This window comes from Dipodomys merriami, unplaced genomic scaffold (assembly GCF_024711535.1).
Source record: "Dipodomys merriami isolate MVZ:Mamm:240054 unplaced genomic scaffold, mDipMer1.0.p SCAF_128, whole genome shotgun sequence".
NCBI lineage: Eukaryota > Metazoa > Chordata > Mammalia > Rodentia > Heteromyidae > Dipodomys > Dipodomys merriami.
In genome coordinates this window covers 2,381,142-2,396,386 of record NW_027202582.1, presented here as the reverse complement: position 1 = coordinate 2,396,386, position 15,245 = coordinate 2,381,142, and the positions used below count along the sequence as shown (strand labels likewise).

Below are 15,245 nucleotides of genomic sequence, written 5' to 3'. Positions count from 1 at the left end.
TCCTCAAATTCCTCCATGTGAGGCTAAGCATGGGGGACCTTATTTTATTGCCATCCTCCAGTAACTCTGAGATGTAGTTGTCATTACATCTCCATTGGACAAAGAAACAAAGAAACAGAAGCTCAAAACGAGAGCCAAGTACCAGTAGCTCATGTCTATAACCCCAGCTACTCGAGAGGCTGAGATCTGAGGATCCAGGTTCAAAGCCAGTCCAGGCAGGACTGAGACTCTTATCTCCAACTAACCACCAAAAAGCCAGAAGTAGAGCTATGGCTTAGGGGGTAGGTCAACCAGCCTTGAGCATAAAAAGCTAAGGAACAATGCTGAGGCCCCTGAGTTCAAATCCCAGCAGCAGTACACACCCACACCCACTCAGACCCACATACAAAGCTCAGAGAGATTGTGGATAGCATTCAGGTCACACAGCTTATAAGCAGCCTAACTAGAATTTAAACCCAGAACTCAGAGCTTTCTGACTCTAACAAGGATGCCTTAGGGTCTCACTGCCTCCAAAATGGCCCCCCAGCCCCCTGTGTCTCTCTCATTCCTATATTCTTCATTCCAACTAGTGCTCTGTTTTCTTTTCTTTCTAGAGGAAGACACGCACTGAGGAAAACCAGGTCAAGGGAGGGGCAGGAGGCCAGGGATCAGCTGAGCGCACAGCACTTTATAGCTTATGGAGCACTTTCTCATTTGTGATCTCATTTCTGCCCCGCAGCAGCCCCATGAGGTCAGCAGGGAAGGTTCTTTCAGACTGGGACTCGAGGAAGGTGACCTGTCCAGGGTCACACGGATAGGAAATGGTAGCACTGAGTCTGGGATCCCAGAGGGCAAAACCGGCACCTATCCACCAAAGCTCCTCGTGGACAAAACAGGAGGAATTGTGTACCCTTGGTAGTTCCTTCCTCTCTCTCTCTCTCTGAGCCTCAAGAGAAGGGTTCATCAAGAGAAGGATTGCTGAGGGACATCTCTCTACCCTGACATGTCTAAAAAGGTGTCTCTGCTCTGAAAAGAATCTTGGCTGAGCCTGAGCTTGGAGCTCTAGACTCCTGACTTGGCCATTTGCTTTAGCCAGTCACTTAGTGCCCTCAGCCTTGGTTTTTCCCATCGTTAAAGTGGGGGTAAAGATACTACCTATCTACCCAGCCCAGTGAGCCAGGTCTTACATTCTAAGGACCTTTCACCTAATTCTCCAACAAGGCTGGTGACACACAGAAAGAGCACCAATAATCAAGATGCTGGGTGCCAGTGACTCACGCTTGTAATCCCAGCTACTCAGGAGCCTGAGATCTGAGAATTGAAGTTGAGAGTCAACCCAGGGAGAGAAGTCCAAGAGACTTTTCTGTCCAATTAACCAGCAAAACTCTGGAACTGGAACTGAGGGTGTGACTCAAATGGTAGGGCACCAGCCTTGAGTAAAAGAAAACAAAGCAAGAGTGAAAGGCCCTGAGTTCAAGTCCCAGTATCAACACACACACACACACACACACACACACACACACACACACACACACACACACACACACACACACACAAGCTGTGTCATTAAGACCTTAGGATGCCTATGCCCCTCTGCTCTCCCTGTCTGTAGAGGTGCTGAATTAAAACTTGCCATAGCTCCTGAGACTATGCAGAGTAACACAAGCTTTTTCTTTCCTCCAATAATGGGTTTTAAACTTAAGGCCTCCCATTTGCTAGACAGATGCTCTACCCCAAAGCCATGACTCCAGCCCTCTGAGTAACATGTCTCTATTGCATTATATTTGTGTGTAGTTCAAAGCATCACCTTGTTTATTGCAACCATTTAAAATACATCGGCATTTTTGCAAGCCTGGTTTGTCATGCGTTCACTTTTAGTTTGTGTGAGTGTGTGTCTGTCCTGGGGCTGGAACTCAGGGCCTGGGTGCTGTACCTGAGCTTTTTTGCTCAAGGCTAATACTCTACCACTTGAGCCACAGCTCCACTTCTGGCTTTTTGATGATTAATTGGAGATCAGAGTCTCATGGCCTTTTCTGCACAGGCTGACTGCAAACTTCGATCTTCAGATCTCAGCCTCCCGAGTAGCTAAGATTACAAGTGGGAGCCACTGATGCACGACTATTCACTTTTTGGTTTAGCCGAAGCCTTAGTGCCAATGCAGCCCCAGGTGTTGGTATACACCTGCAATCCCAGTTCAAAGCCAGCCAGGCTACAGTGAGACCCTATTTTAACGAATGAACTGTGTGTGATGGCTAACTTCTATGATCACAGCTATGTGAGAGGCGAAGGTTAGAGGACTAAAATCTGAGGTGAGGAGAAGGGAGGTTGAGGATGCTAGCAAGATTCCGTGGTTCAAGGGGGTAGATCACCTGCTTAGCAACCATTGAGACTCTGAGTTCAAAGTCCAGTACTGCCAAAGTATCATCATCATCATCATCATCATCATCATCATCATCATCATCATCATCATCATCCCCATCACTTCACAATTCACTTTATCGTTTCCAGACAGGCAAGGTGATTATTTCCTCCTAGTGTAGGGAAGCAGACACCCAGGCCAACCAGGGCCGGGAGCGGGCCGCGGGCGGGGCGGGTTCGGGGTGCGCGCGGAGGGGGGGGGCGCGGGGAGAGGCGGGATTCCAGGCAGGTGCGCCGGGCGCGGGGAATCCTCGGCTCCACCTGGGCGCGGCGAGGAAATGGCACCATGTATGGGCAGCTACGTCAGAGGGGGCGGGCCCGCCGCGGTGGCTGGGGGACGCCGAGCGGGGCCCCCCTGACAGCCCGGAGAAAAAGGCGGCGGGCGGCGGCGGGAGGTGTCAGAAGCCGGCGCGGCGGCCGCAGAGGTGGGGCTCGGAGCGCCCCTGCCGTCGCGGAACGCCCCCACCCCGCGAGCCCGAGTGGTTCAGCCCGGCAACTTTTCATTCATAAAAAGAAAAGCCTGCGAGGCGGGCGTGAGTCAGAGCCCCAGCCGCCGACGCGGACCCCGCAGAAGCGGCCGGCCCAGGGCATGTACCGAGACTTCGGGGAACCGGGGCCGAGCTCCGGGGCCGGCGGCGCCTACGGCGGCCCCGCGCAGCCCCCGACCGCCGCGCAGGCGCAGGCGGCGGCCGAGCAGCAGGTGAGGGCGGGTCCGACGCCGGAGCGGGGGGGGGGGGGTCCCCGGCAGGGATGGCGTCGGGGACGCGGGGGTCGGCTCCGGGCGCAGCGGGCGGAGGCCGGGGGCCGGGGTGGGGGGATGGGACCGAGGCTCCGGCTCCGTGCGCGCCGTCCAGGGGCCGTTTGGGCCCCGACGCCTGGGGACGCGCACGGCGGACGCGCGGGCTGCGAACCCCCGCGGTCCCGTCGACCCCTGATCTCTGGCTGGCTGTCGGTCTGTCCCTCTGTCCGTCTGTCCCTGTGCCATCGCTTGCCGTCTTTGATTTCTTCTTATCCACCGCTAACTATCCACGTCCCATCTGCCCCGGCGCTCGCCGCCACCTGGGGCTGAGAGTCCTGGGGTCGGAGGCGGTGGGGGGACTGGGCTCGGGGTGGCACCGTCGGGCGGACACCGTCAGGAAGCAAGCGGGATAGAGGCGGGATCCCCGCCGCCCGCCGGCGGCTGTCCGTACGTCGGTCCGGAGCCGGGCCCCGCCGGGCTGGGAGACACAAAGTCAGACCCCGAGGTGCGGGACGTGAGCGGGGGCGGGGGGAGGTAACGGGGTCCCCGCAGCGCGCACGCGCCGGGTCCCTGGCTCCCGGCCCTAGGTGGCTGGGGTCCCCCCCCCCCCCCCCGCCTCGGGAGCGCAGGTGCCCATTTCCTGTCGAGGGGCTGCGCGCACGTGTCGCCGGGGAGGGAAGGAGCGGCGTCCGTTCCGCCGAGTCACGGCGGCTGAGTCACCCCGGGCGCCCCTCCCTTCCTGGCCCCGAGCAGCCCGGGAAGCGACAGCTTCTTCGGGAGCGAGAGATGCCCCCCGGCGGGGCCTCCAGCCCGGAACTGGGGTCACTGGGCCGCCGTACCTGCAGCGCCAGATCGGGGACACCGTTGCCCAGACTTGCCTGGACTCGCGGGGAGCTTCCCGGATGCCAGGTCTTCCACACCCAGAGCCCAAGTGCGGGGCCTGACCCCAGTTCTCTTCCTAGCACGCCGAGCCCCTCGTTCCCGAAGCTCTTCTCAGATTTCTAGTCGAAAGGGGATGGTCATGGGCAGCTTCCTGGCACCAGCCGGGGCGCCCCGCGCCCCGAGGCACTTTCCGCTTCGTTTACCATATGTTATGGACTCTTTATGGATGTCACAACCCACCAATCCTTTCAGCCGCTGAATTGATACATTGCCAATTAAACTTTGATTTCAGGGCTATCAGAGCTCCAGTTTCTCAGCATCAATGAAATGCTATAACCCTCATCTATGATAATATTAGAAGCAACGAAACTAGTGAGTGGGTCGCAGGTGGCTCTTGCCTATAATCCTACCTACTCAGGAGCCGAGATCTGAGGATCATTGTTTGAAGCCAATCTGAGCTGGAAAGTTCATGAAACTCTTATTTCCAATTAGCCAACAAAAAGCCCTAAGTGGAGCTGTGGTTCAAGTGATTAGATGGCCAGCTTTGAACAAAAAAAGCCAAGGAACAGTGACCAGATCCTGAGCGCTGGAAAGAAAGAGAAAGCAAGCAAGCAAGCAAGCAAGCAAGAAAGAAAGAAAAAGAAAATCAGGGCATAGTGAAGTTAAACATTTTCTTAGATCCATACAGCCAGTGGAGAAGCTGTGATTAGAATTGAGGCAGAATCTAGAGCAGCAGCTTTTGCCTGTTACAGCCCCTCCGCATTCCAGGCTGTCACACACATGCTCTGACCGACTCTTCAGTCACGGAGGAAGCTCTGTATGGTGGGTGCGGGAGTGGACAAGAACCCAGCCATCTGGACTCAAGTCCCATTTCCCACGCTGTGTCTTTGCACAACTGATCTCCTGTGTGAAAATGAAGATACTCTTGCACCATTATATGAGTCACTATTTGTAAAGTGGTTAGTTAGAATAGTGTGAATAAAAGAATTCACATTTGATTAAGATGAGTGTGATGGGGAAATAACCCCACAATCCCTTGAAGATAAGAGAGATTTTGTGACTAGCCCAAAGTCACATATCTCATGAACAATGATTTCCCTCCAAATCAATTTCTCTGATTGCCACTCTGTGCTCTTTCAGATCTCTCTGAAGTAAGTAGCATCTTCAACCTAAGGATGGAGAGCATTGTGTCCTGTTCCCCCAGAAATCCCTCAATCCACATAGACTTGATCTCTGACCCTCCATTTCTTATCTCTAAGAAGTTCCACCTCGTGCCAAGCATCAATGCTCTGAGCGGCAGCCAAGAGTTGCAGTGGATGGTTCAGCCTCACTTCCTAGGGCCCAGTGGCTACCCCAGACCTCTGACCTACCCTCAATACAGCCCTCCACTCCCCCGGCCAGGAGTCATCCGGGCACTGGGACCACCTCCAGGGGTACGTCGCCGGCCCTGTGAACAGGTAAGGAACAGACAAGTTACAATGGTTGTGATGACCCCACAGAGGGAGGGGACAGGGGACAAGATCTTGCTGGAAAGAATACAGGCCTAGAGGAGGGGGTGGAAGGGCCATCACTGACTATCGCCCAAGGCAGAAAATGATGGGAATCTCTGGGGAGGCCAAGAAGGTCATTTGTGGATCGAGGAAAGTTTCCTGGAAAAAGGTGACTGTGTGTTGACCTAGGAAGGTAGTTGAATAGGTAGATCGGAAAGAAGGACCTTCGTGGTAGAGGGGTGGCTGGCACAAAAATGGAAGTGGAAAAGAATGAGTATAAGGTGTTCATGTGGAGAGGTGAAAGGGTCTCCATCTGCTGGCATGCCTGGAGGGGGTGGCTTATGCTATCTGTAGTCAGGGAGGGAACCAGAACAAAAAGGTTTTCTTCAGCTCTTCTCTGGATCTGTTTCCTACTTCATTTAATACTCATTAAAAAAAAAAAAAACTGAGCTAGATGCTATATAATCCCAGATACTCAGGAGGCTGCGATCTGAAGATCAAAGTTTGAAACTAGCCCAGGCAGGAAAATCTGTGAGACTCTTATCTATAATTAAGCACCAAGAAGTCAGAAGGAGAAATATGATTCAAGTGGTGTAGACTGCCAGCCTTGAGCAAAAAAGCGAAGGGACAGCGTCAAGTCCAAGTCCAAGCCACATTAGATTTACATGTGTGTGAACACACATACACACACACACACACACACACACACACACACACACACACACTGTCATGGAAATTCTCTGGAAATGTACTGGAAAGATTTCCTTTCCTTTTTTTTTTTTTTTTTTTTTTTTGTTGGCCAAGAGACTTGAACTCAGGGCCTGGGTGTTGTCCCTGAGATTTTACTGCTCAAGACTAGCTACTTGCGCTACCACTTTGAGCCACAGTGGTTAATTGCAGATAAGAGGCTCACAGACTTTCCTGCCTGGGCTGGCTTTGAACTGGAATCCTCAGATCTTTGCCTTCTGAGTAGCAAGGATTACAGGTGAGAGCCACCTGCACCTTCCTTCCATTTTCTAGCTGAGGAAGTGAAGGCACAGAGAGGTAATGTCTTTCTTGCCCAAGATCATACAATAGTGAGTAATGAAACAGAACTGGCCTGGGCCTCAGGTCTACCCAACTTTTTTTGTTGGTCGTGGGGCCTGAACTCTGGGCTTGGGGGTGCTCTGAGGGGGTCCCTCAGCTCTTCAGCTCAAGGTTACTGCTCTACCACTTGAGCCACAGTGCCACTTCCAGCCTTTCCTGCTTATGTAGTGCTGAGGAATCGAACCCAGGGCCTCATGCATGCAAGGCAAGCACTCTACCACTGAGTCACCTTCCCAGCCCCTAGCCAACTCTTAAGTTGGATCCTAACCACCTAGTCACACTGTCTCACTGAAAACTAACAGAAGATTTTGGGCAGAGGATGCTAGGTTCTGTTGCCTCCCCAAAGCTCTTTCTAAAATAAATGAATAACAGATGGCATTCTCTTTTTCTTGAGAGAATCTCCATATGTAGCTCAGGCTGATTTTGAACTTGAGATACTTCTTCAGCTTTCTGAGTGTTGGGATTACAGTGGCTAACATGGAGTTTCTTTTCTTTTTTTGGGGGGGGGTCCAGTCATGGGGCCTGAACTCTGGGCCTGGGCGCTGTCCCTCAGCTCTTCAGCTCAAGGCTAGCGCTCTACCACTTGAGCCACAGCACCACTTTCGGCTTTTTTCCTTTTTGCTTATGTGGTGCTGAGGAATCGAACCCAGGGCCTCATGCATGCAAGGCAAACGTTCTACCACTGAGCCACCTTCCCAGCCCCCAAGATGAAGTTTCTTTAAAAAAGAATTAGTGCCAGGGCTAGGAAGGTGGCTCAGTGGTAGAGTGCTTTCCTTGCATGCATGAGGCCCTGGGTTTGATTCCTCAGCACCACATAAACAAAAAAAGCAGAGTGGCACTGTGGCTCAAGTGGTAGCGTGCTAGCCTTGAGCTGAAGAGCTGAGGGACAGCACCCAGGCTCAGAATTCAAGCCCCATGACTGGCAAAAAAAAAAAAAAAAATAGTGCCAGTCATGGGACTTGTACTTAGTTCCTGTGTGCTGTCCCTTAACTTTTTCACCCAGGGCTACCCTCTACCACTTGAACCACACCTTTACTTTCAGCTTTTTTAGTGGAGATGAGTCTAATTGGAGATGAGTGTCACAGACCTTCCTTCCTCATGATCCTCAGATCTCAAACTCCAATATAACTAGGGTTATAAGCATGAGCCACCAGCACCCAGCTGAGATGGAGAGGCTTTAAAAATTGACACCTCAAGCCAGGCACACGTGCTCACACCTGTAATCCTAACTATTCATGAAGCTGAGATCTGAGGATCTCTGTTTGAAGCCAGCCAGGGCAGGAAAGTCCATGAGACTCTTAACCTCTAATTAACCACAAAAAGCTGGAAGTGGAGCTGTAGGTCAAGTGGTAGGGCCATTAGCCTTGAACACAAAGGCTCAGAAACAGCACCAATGCGGGGGAGACTGTGTGGAGGATGTTATTGTGAGACTGCAGTGAGGTAATGTGTTTCCACAAGCTTCCTTGGCTGGGTAGAGATTGGGTACCTTTGGAGAGATGGGGAGTGGGTTTGGAGCCCTGGAGATGAGCTAACAATAGGATTCCTAGACATAGAAAGGCTAGCCTTTGTGACCATCTAGGAAAGGGACTTGGATTTGAGCCACAGAGGCAGGCCAGGGGTAATCCATCCTGTATTTCCTTCTTTCAGCCCTGTCCTGGGTGTAACCCTTGATCCTAAGTAGTACTGGGTTGAGGCTGTGAGCTGTGAGTAAAGTCCTCCGGGAAGGTGGTCTCCTTCAGCTGGCCTCTCAACCAATGTTAATAGAGTGAGTGGATATTAATTTCTGCCCAGAACTATAAACAAGTTATTCATCTTTGCTGGACTTACCCAACCTAGGAAGTTGGGTAAGAACCTATGATCAAGCTGGGTGCTGGTGGCTCACGCCTGTAATCTTACTTACTCAGGGGGCTGAGATCTGAGGATCATGGTTCAAAGGCAGTCTAGGCAGGAAAGTCTGTGAAACTCTTTTTTTTTTGTTTGTTTGTTTGGTCATGGGGCCTGAACTCTGGGCCTGGCTGCTGTCCCTCAGCTCTTCAGCTCAAGGCTAGCGCTCTACCACTTGAGCCACAGCACCACTTTCGGCTTTTTTCTTTTTCCTTTTTTTTTGGGGGGGGGGGGTCCGGTCATGGGGCCTTGAACTCTGGGCCTGGGCGCTGTCCCTCAGTTCTTCAACTCAAGGCTAGCGTTCTACCACTTGAGCCACAGTGCCACTTCCAGCTTTTTTTCTTTTTGCTTATGTGGTACTGAGGAATCGAACCCAGGGCCTCAGACATGCAAGGCAAGCGCTCTACCACTGAGCCACCTTCCCAGCCCCCGGCTTTTTTCTTTTTGCTTATGTGGTGTTGAGGAATCGAACCCAGGGCCTCATGCATGCAAGGCAAACGCTGTACCACTGAGCCACCTTCCCAGCCCTCTGTGAAACTCTTTTTTTATTTTATTTATTTTTTGGGGGGGGGTCCGGTCATGGGGCCTGAACTCTGGGCCTGGGCGCTGTCCCTCAGCTCTTCAGCTCAAAGCTAGAGCTCTACCAGTTGAGCCAGAGTGCCACTTCCAGAGTTTTTTCTTTTTCCTTATGGGGAATAGAACCCAGGGCCTCATGCATGCAAGGCAAGCACTTTACCACTGAGCCACCTTCCCAGCCCCTCTGTGAAACTCTTATGTCCAGTAAACTACAAAGAAAAAGCTGTGTAATAGAGTACTAGCCTTGAGAAAAGGAAGCTCAGACACAGTGGCCAGGCCCTGAGTTCAAACCGCAGGATCAACCCCCTGCCCTCCCCCCCAAAAAAAAAAGAAAAAGAAAAAGAAAAAAAACTATGCCTAGGGGTTGAAGGTATGAGTTAATATAGTGCTGGCCAGTGATCAAAAATGTTGGTTACTGAGTTTGAGTCCCAGTCTCACAGTCCCACACCCCGGCTCCCCCAAAGAAAGAAAACTACCTATGCTCAGTGATAGAGCACTTACCTAGCATGTACCAGGCCCTGAGTTCAATCCCTTGTCACAAAGGGGGTAAAAAAGTCTATGTAAAAAAAAAAAAAAAAAAAAAAAAGTGGCCGGGCACTGGTGGCTCATGCCTGTAATCCTAGCTACTCAGGAGGCTGAGATCTGAGGATCGAGGTTCAAAGCCAGCCCGGGCAGGAAAGACCGTGAGACTCCTATCTCCAATAAACCACCAGAAAACTGGAAGTGGCGCTGTAGCTCAAGTGGTAGAGCGCTAGCCTTGAGCTGAAGAGCTGAAGGACAGCGCCCAGGCCCAGAGTTCAAGCCCCATAACCGACCAAAAAAAAAGAAAGTGTTTAGGACTGGGAGTGTGGCTTAGTGGTAGAGTGCTTGCCTAGCATGAAGTCCTGGGTTTGATTTCTCAGTACACCATAAATAGAAAAAGCTGGAAGTAGCACTGTGGCTCAAGTGGTAGAGTGCTGTCCTTGAGCAAAAGAAGCTTAGGGACAGTGGGCACTGGTGGCTTATGCCTATAATCCTAGCTACTCAGGAGGCTGAGATGTGAGGATCACAGTTCAAAGCCAGCCCGGGCAGAAAAGTCCGTGAGACTTATCTCCAACAAACCACTAGAAAACCAGAAGTGGTACTATGGCTCAAGTGGTAGAACGCTAGCCTTGAGCTTAAGAGCACAGGGACAGTACCCAGGCCCAGAGTTCAAGGCCCAGAGTTCAAGCCCCAGAACTGGCAAAAAAAATGTTTTAAAAGTGTTTAGCTACATGTGGTTGTACGTGCTTATAATTCCAGCACTCTGTGGACAAAGGCAGGAGGCTCTGGAGTTTGAGGCTACCCTGGGCTATATAAATAGGGAGACCCCGTCTCAAAAAAAGCGGGGGGGGGGGAGGCTGGGAAGGTGGATCAGTGGTAGAGTGCTTGCCTTGCATACATGAGGCCCTGGGTTTGATTCCTTAGCACCACATAAACAGAAAAAGCTGGAAGTGGCGCTGTGGCTCAAGTGGTAGAACACTAGCCTTGAGCTGAAAAACTGAGTGACAGTGCCTAGGCCCAGAGTTCAAGCCCCAACACCAACAACAACAACAAAAAAATGTCAGCCAGGTGTTAGTGGCTCATGCCTATAATCCTAGCTACTCATGAGGCTGAGATCTAGGGATTGCAGTTTGAAGCCAGTCCAGGCAGGGAAGTCTGTGAGACTCTCATCGCTATGTTACTACCAAAATCCAGAAGTGGAGCTGTGGCTCAAGCGGTAGAGTGCTAGCCTTGAGAAACAAAGACAAAAACTCAAGGACAGCACCCTGAGTTCAAGCCCTGGGACTGGAATACACACACAAAGTCTATCTTTGTTTTTGGTTTTGTTTTGTTTTGTTTTTGTTTTTTTGGGTCCGGTCATGGGGCCTGAACTCTGGGCCTGGGCATTGTCCTTCAGCCCAAGGCTAGCGCTCTAACACTTGAGCCACAGTGCCACTTCTGGCTTTTTTCTTTTTGCTTATGTGGTGCTGAGGAATCGAACCCAGGGCCCCTTGCATGCAAGGCAAGCGCTCTACCACTGAGCCACCTTCCCAGCCCCACAAAGTCTATCTTTGGAGGTTACCTTGGCATGAACATGGCCCATGATTCCACCCCAGCACTGCAAAGGCTGGGGAGAAGTACCTTGCCCTTTTACCTGGATACTGACTACAAGCCTGCCATATAGCAGAAGGTTTAACTGGCACACTGTATGCAACTAAGAAATCACAACTTAGCACACAGGAGCCTCTCCTGGTCTGCATGGTTCCTGCAGGAAGATATTTAGAATCTCCCACAGATTCAGAAGATGAGGGCCCTGGGAAAAGGGGGTAACTCTGCCCAGGGGGACTCATAAGAGGATTAAGGCCACATCTGGCTGGGGAAGGAGAAGGCTTTCTGGAGGTGAAGGCATCCTAGTCGAGTTCCTAGGGAAGCAAGTTAAGGGTTTGGGATCATTACGAGAGAGAAGCTTGAAGTGAGGAGGAAATCTAAGTACTTATTTACTTGTTTTGCCAGTACTGGAGCTTGAACTCATTTCTTGGCTTTTCCCACTCAAGGCTGGTGCTCTACCACTTGAGCCATACCTTCCAGTTCTCATTTAGAAAATTAAGCTAGTTGGGGTGCAGGTTGAAGCAGAGGGACCCACACAAAGGGAGAACTCGGGACAGCATAGCCTGGGGGCTCCCTCACTTTTACCCTCTTTCCCGACTCCCCAGATCAGCCCCGAAGAGGAGGAGCGCCGCCGAGTTCGGCGGGAACGGAACAAGCTGGCCGCGGCCAAGTGCAGAAACCGGAGGAAGGAACTAACCGACTTCCTACAGGCGGTGAGCCCCGGCCCGGGGGGGTGGGGGGGGGAGTGCCCACCGAGCCTGAGGGGTGTGTGCGAGGGGGAACCTCGGCTCCCGGGAGCCCAAAGCTGGTTGGCAGTCTTCTAAGATGCCCCGAGTCCGATGGCAATCGTGCCCATTTTTCTCCCAGGGGCTCATGGGAATTGCAGTCCAGAATTGCCGAGGCCTCCGGCCCCCACCCCCACTCTGTTAGAGGCGTGAGGTCTCCGTCCTTAGCTTCCCTAACCTCTCTCCTGATCCTCTACAGGAGACTGACAAACTGGAGGATGAGAAATCCGGGCTGCAGCGAGAGATTGAGGAGCTTCAGAAGCAGAAGGAACGCCTGGAACTGGTGTTGGAAGCCCATCGCCCTATTTGCAAAATCCCGGAAGGAGACAAGGACAGGGACACAGGAGGACCCAGCAGTGCCAGTGGCACCAGCAGCCCACCAGCACCCTGCCGCCCTGTACCTTGTATCTCCCTTTCCCCGGGCCCTGTGCTGGAACCAGAAGCTTTGCACACCCCTACCCTCATGACCACACCCTCTCTGACTCCCTTTACCCCCAGTCTGGTTTTCACCTATCCCAGTACACCAGAGCCTTGTGCCTCAGCTCACCGAAAGAGCAGCAGCAGCAGTGGGGACCCTTCCTCTGACCCCCTGGGATCCCCTACCCTCCTTGCCTTGTGAGACACCTGCTCGTGCTCTGCAGGTGCTACTCTAGCTATTTCCTTTCCCCTATTGGTCCAGCTGGTCCGGACCCATACCATGCTCAGTGCCAACTGGTCTTCCATTCCTCCAGATGAGACAACATAGTCTGATTCAAGGTAAAACCAGCTTAGGGCAACCAAAACCACCCACTATTTCTTTGGGGCGGGGCTGGTCTATTACAAAATGCACTTAATCAGAGATAAAAATATTTCCTGCCAGCAGCTCACACCTGTAATCCCAGCTTCAGGATCTGAGGATCACAGTTCAAAGCTAGCCCAGGCAGGAAAGTCTGTGAGACTCTTCAGTTAACCAAAAAAGCTCTAAGTGGAGCTGTGGCTCAAATGGTAGAACACTAGTTTTGATCAAAGAAACACAGGGACAGCACCCCAAGGCCCTGAGTTCAAGCCCCTGAACTGGCACTGTGTGTGTGTGTCCCATTTGTGCCAGAGTAATCCTGGCAGCCCAAGACTGCGGATCCCCAGAGGTTCTCTGGGGCTCTACCTCCTGGCAGACTCCATCACCCGCTTCCTGTGGTGCACCCAGAATGCCGCTGACAGAGGTGCCCTTTTACAAGCCTAAAACACTAATTCATCCAGCCCCACTTCCAGCAGCACCAGATGATTGGACTAGGGAGATCTGCGGACTCTTCCTGAACCCGCACAGCTGAGGAGGTGCCAGAGGGCTTGGTGAGGAGCTGGTCGGCAGCCCCCAGCTCTGAGAAGCCTTTAGCGCCTGGGAATCCAAGCTTTCACAGAGAAGACAGCTATTTATTTTCCTAAAGAGAATATTTTTATACAAACCTGCCAACATGGAATAAAAGGCTTGAAGCTCTGGCCTGGGTGTCTGCTTGGATCCAGAGACGAAAGGACACCACGGGAGCTAGACGGCCTGAGTTCCGGCCTCCGCCCCTGACTCACACTGCTCGGCCTTGGACAAACTTCCCGTACTTTGGGACCAGGATTGGCTTATCTGATGAATGGGGTTACATCCTCATCTCCTCCACGGAGAGAATGCTCTGGGATGCAAGCAAAGAGGATTATCATCCTTCTCCTCATGGGGGCCCACAGAGCCGCGTGAGCACGCGGGATGGGGGGGGGGGTTGTGCTACGTCCCCCTTCCACGCTAAGCAGCCAGCCAGTGGGTTTTAGGCCCCCAGCACCTGCTTCCTGCCCCATTGTCTTGGACAGGAAGGAGCCGGGAAGGGAGCTAGAGCCACTTCAGGGGCGGGATGACTGCCCGTCCTGGCGCCCAAAGGGGAAGTCAGTGCTTTACCACTGTCCCATATTCTGCCCCAGATAATGGGAGTTCACAGCCCCTCCTGATGGGAGCGGTACGCTGTCGAGGCGTTCCCGCCCTCTCCCCAACCCCGGCGAACCTCAGACAAATTGCCCAGACTTCGGGCTCCGCTTCGGTCCCTGTTTATTAGTTTCCCCCCTCCAGCCCCCCCCCCCAGTAAGTCCCACCAATCACACCTCCAGTCCCCCCTGCTGCCCCGCCAGCGAGTGCGAGGGGCCTTCTCTAGCGCCAGGGCTTCTCAGGCCCCGTCAGCGGCTCCAGGTGCACTCCCCCCCCAACCCCCGAGGACGCGTCCTAGTTCGGGGGTTCACAGCAATCGCAGCGCTCCGGGAGCAATCTGGACGGGCGCCGCGTGGAAGCAGCAGCTCCCTCAGTCATCGGGGGAACAGGCCAGGGGCAACTGATCGGGGCTGCCCACGCTGCCGGTGCTGGAGCTGCCGTCGCCTAGATCGCGGGGCCCGCAGGGGGGCAGGGCGAGCTCCGGGGTCGGCGCGGCGCCCGAGCCCCCCGCGCCGCCACTGCCGCCGCGGGGCCCCCACTCCTCGCCCAGAGCCAGGCAAAGCTCCTTCAGCGCCAGGTTTTCCCGCAGCAGCTCCTCCTGGCGGCTCTCCAGCTCCGCTAGCTTCTGCCAACAGCCGCCCAGGTCCTCGCGCACGGCCCTGGAGGCTTGGGTCCCGAAGAGCTGCCACTGGCGCGCGGCGCGCCGCCCCCGCTGGCGCTCCGAGTCCAGGAAGCAGCAGAGGTCGCGCAGCTCGCGGTTCTCGGCCTGCAGGCGCCGGTTGAGCTGCTTGAGCTCGCGGATCTCGCCCAGGTGACCCTGCAGCTGCCGGTTCACCTCCTGCATCAGGCGGCCGCGCTGCACCAACGCCGCCAGGCGCGCCGCCTCCTCCCGCCGCAGACGCCGCACCAGCTCTTCCTTGCCCAACGCCGCCATCTCCTCATCTGTCAGCTCCTCCAGGCCGCCTGCCTCGGCCTCCATGGCTGGTCAGGCTGCTGGAGCATCGCCCGCCCGCCCCCGCGGCCCGGGAGCCCCTAGTCAGCTGGGCACCGATCCGGCTCCCGCTCAGACTCCGCAGGCGGCCGGCAGTGGCGGAGGCAGCGCAGGCTGCAGCAGCCACCCGGGGGTGGGCACGAGGCGAGGCGCGCGCGGGGGCGGGGGCTGATGGCGACACGCGAGGACAGCCAATCAGGAGGCCTTCCCGGAAGGGGGCGGAGCCCGAGCGCCGGGCGCCCCTTCCCTCCCACTCGCGACCCCCGCAGTGGAGACCGCCGCGCACAAGGATTTCCCTACGCCTTGTCCTCCTCCTTCGATGATCAGAATCCGGTTGAAGGCACTGCGTTCCTCCAAGTTGCACATCTCC

At 54.1% G+C, this 15,245-nt stretch overlaps 2 protein-coding genes across 2 annotated transcripts; one reads left to right on the top strand and one right to left on the bottom strand.

The window, feature by feature from the left end:
• The first annotated feature begins 2,953 nt into the window (after window positions 1–2,953).
• Window positions 2,954–12,567, top strand: LOC138824211 (fos-related antigen 1). The gene is made up of 4 exons (XM_070017874.1): window positions 2,954–3,097; window positions 5,278–5,475; window positions 11,769–11,876; window positions 12,148–12,567. The coding sequence occupies exons 1-4, from the start codon at window positions 2,987–2,989 to the stop codon at window positions 12,565–12,567; spliced, it is 837 nt and encodes a 278-aa protein (XP_069873975.1). The 5' UTR covers window positions 2,954–2,986.
• Window positions 12,568–14,050: 1,483 nt separating this feature from the next.
• Window positions 14,051–15,014, bottom strand: LOC138824210 (coiled-coil domain-containing protein 85B). Its single transcript, XM_070017873.1, has one exon. It carries the CDS (start codon window positions 14,861–14,863, stop codon window positions 14,255–14,257), a length of 609 nt encoding a protein of 202 aa, XP_069873974.1. The 5' UTR covers window positions 14,864–15,014; the 3' UTR covers window positions 14,051–14,254.
• Between the last annotated feature and the right edge of the window lie 231 nt (window positions 15,015–15,245).

What these genes read in the sequence shown, in the direction of transcription:
- LOC138824210 (XM_070017873.1), bottom strand. Translation starts at nt 14,863, where the DNA reads ATGGAGGCCGAGGCAGGCGGCCTGGAGGAGCTGACAGATGAGGAGATG.
- LOC138824211 (XM_070017874.1), top strand. Translation starts at nt 2,987, where the DNA reads ATGTACCGAGACTTCGGGGAACCGGGGCCGAGCTCCGGGGCCGGCGGC. An exon ending in AGGCGGCGGCCGAGCAGCAG is followed by an intron (nt 3,098 to 5,277) that starts GTGAGGGCGGGT and finishes CTTATCTCTAAG; the next exon opens with AAGTTCCACCTCGTGCCAAG. An exon ending in TAACCGACTTCCTACAGGCG is followed by an intron (nt 11,877 to 12,147) that starts GTGAGCCCCGGC and finishes GATCCTCTACAG; the next exon opens with GAGACTGACAAACTGGAGGA.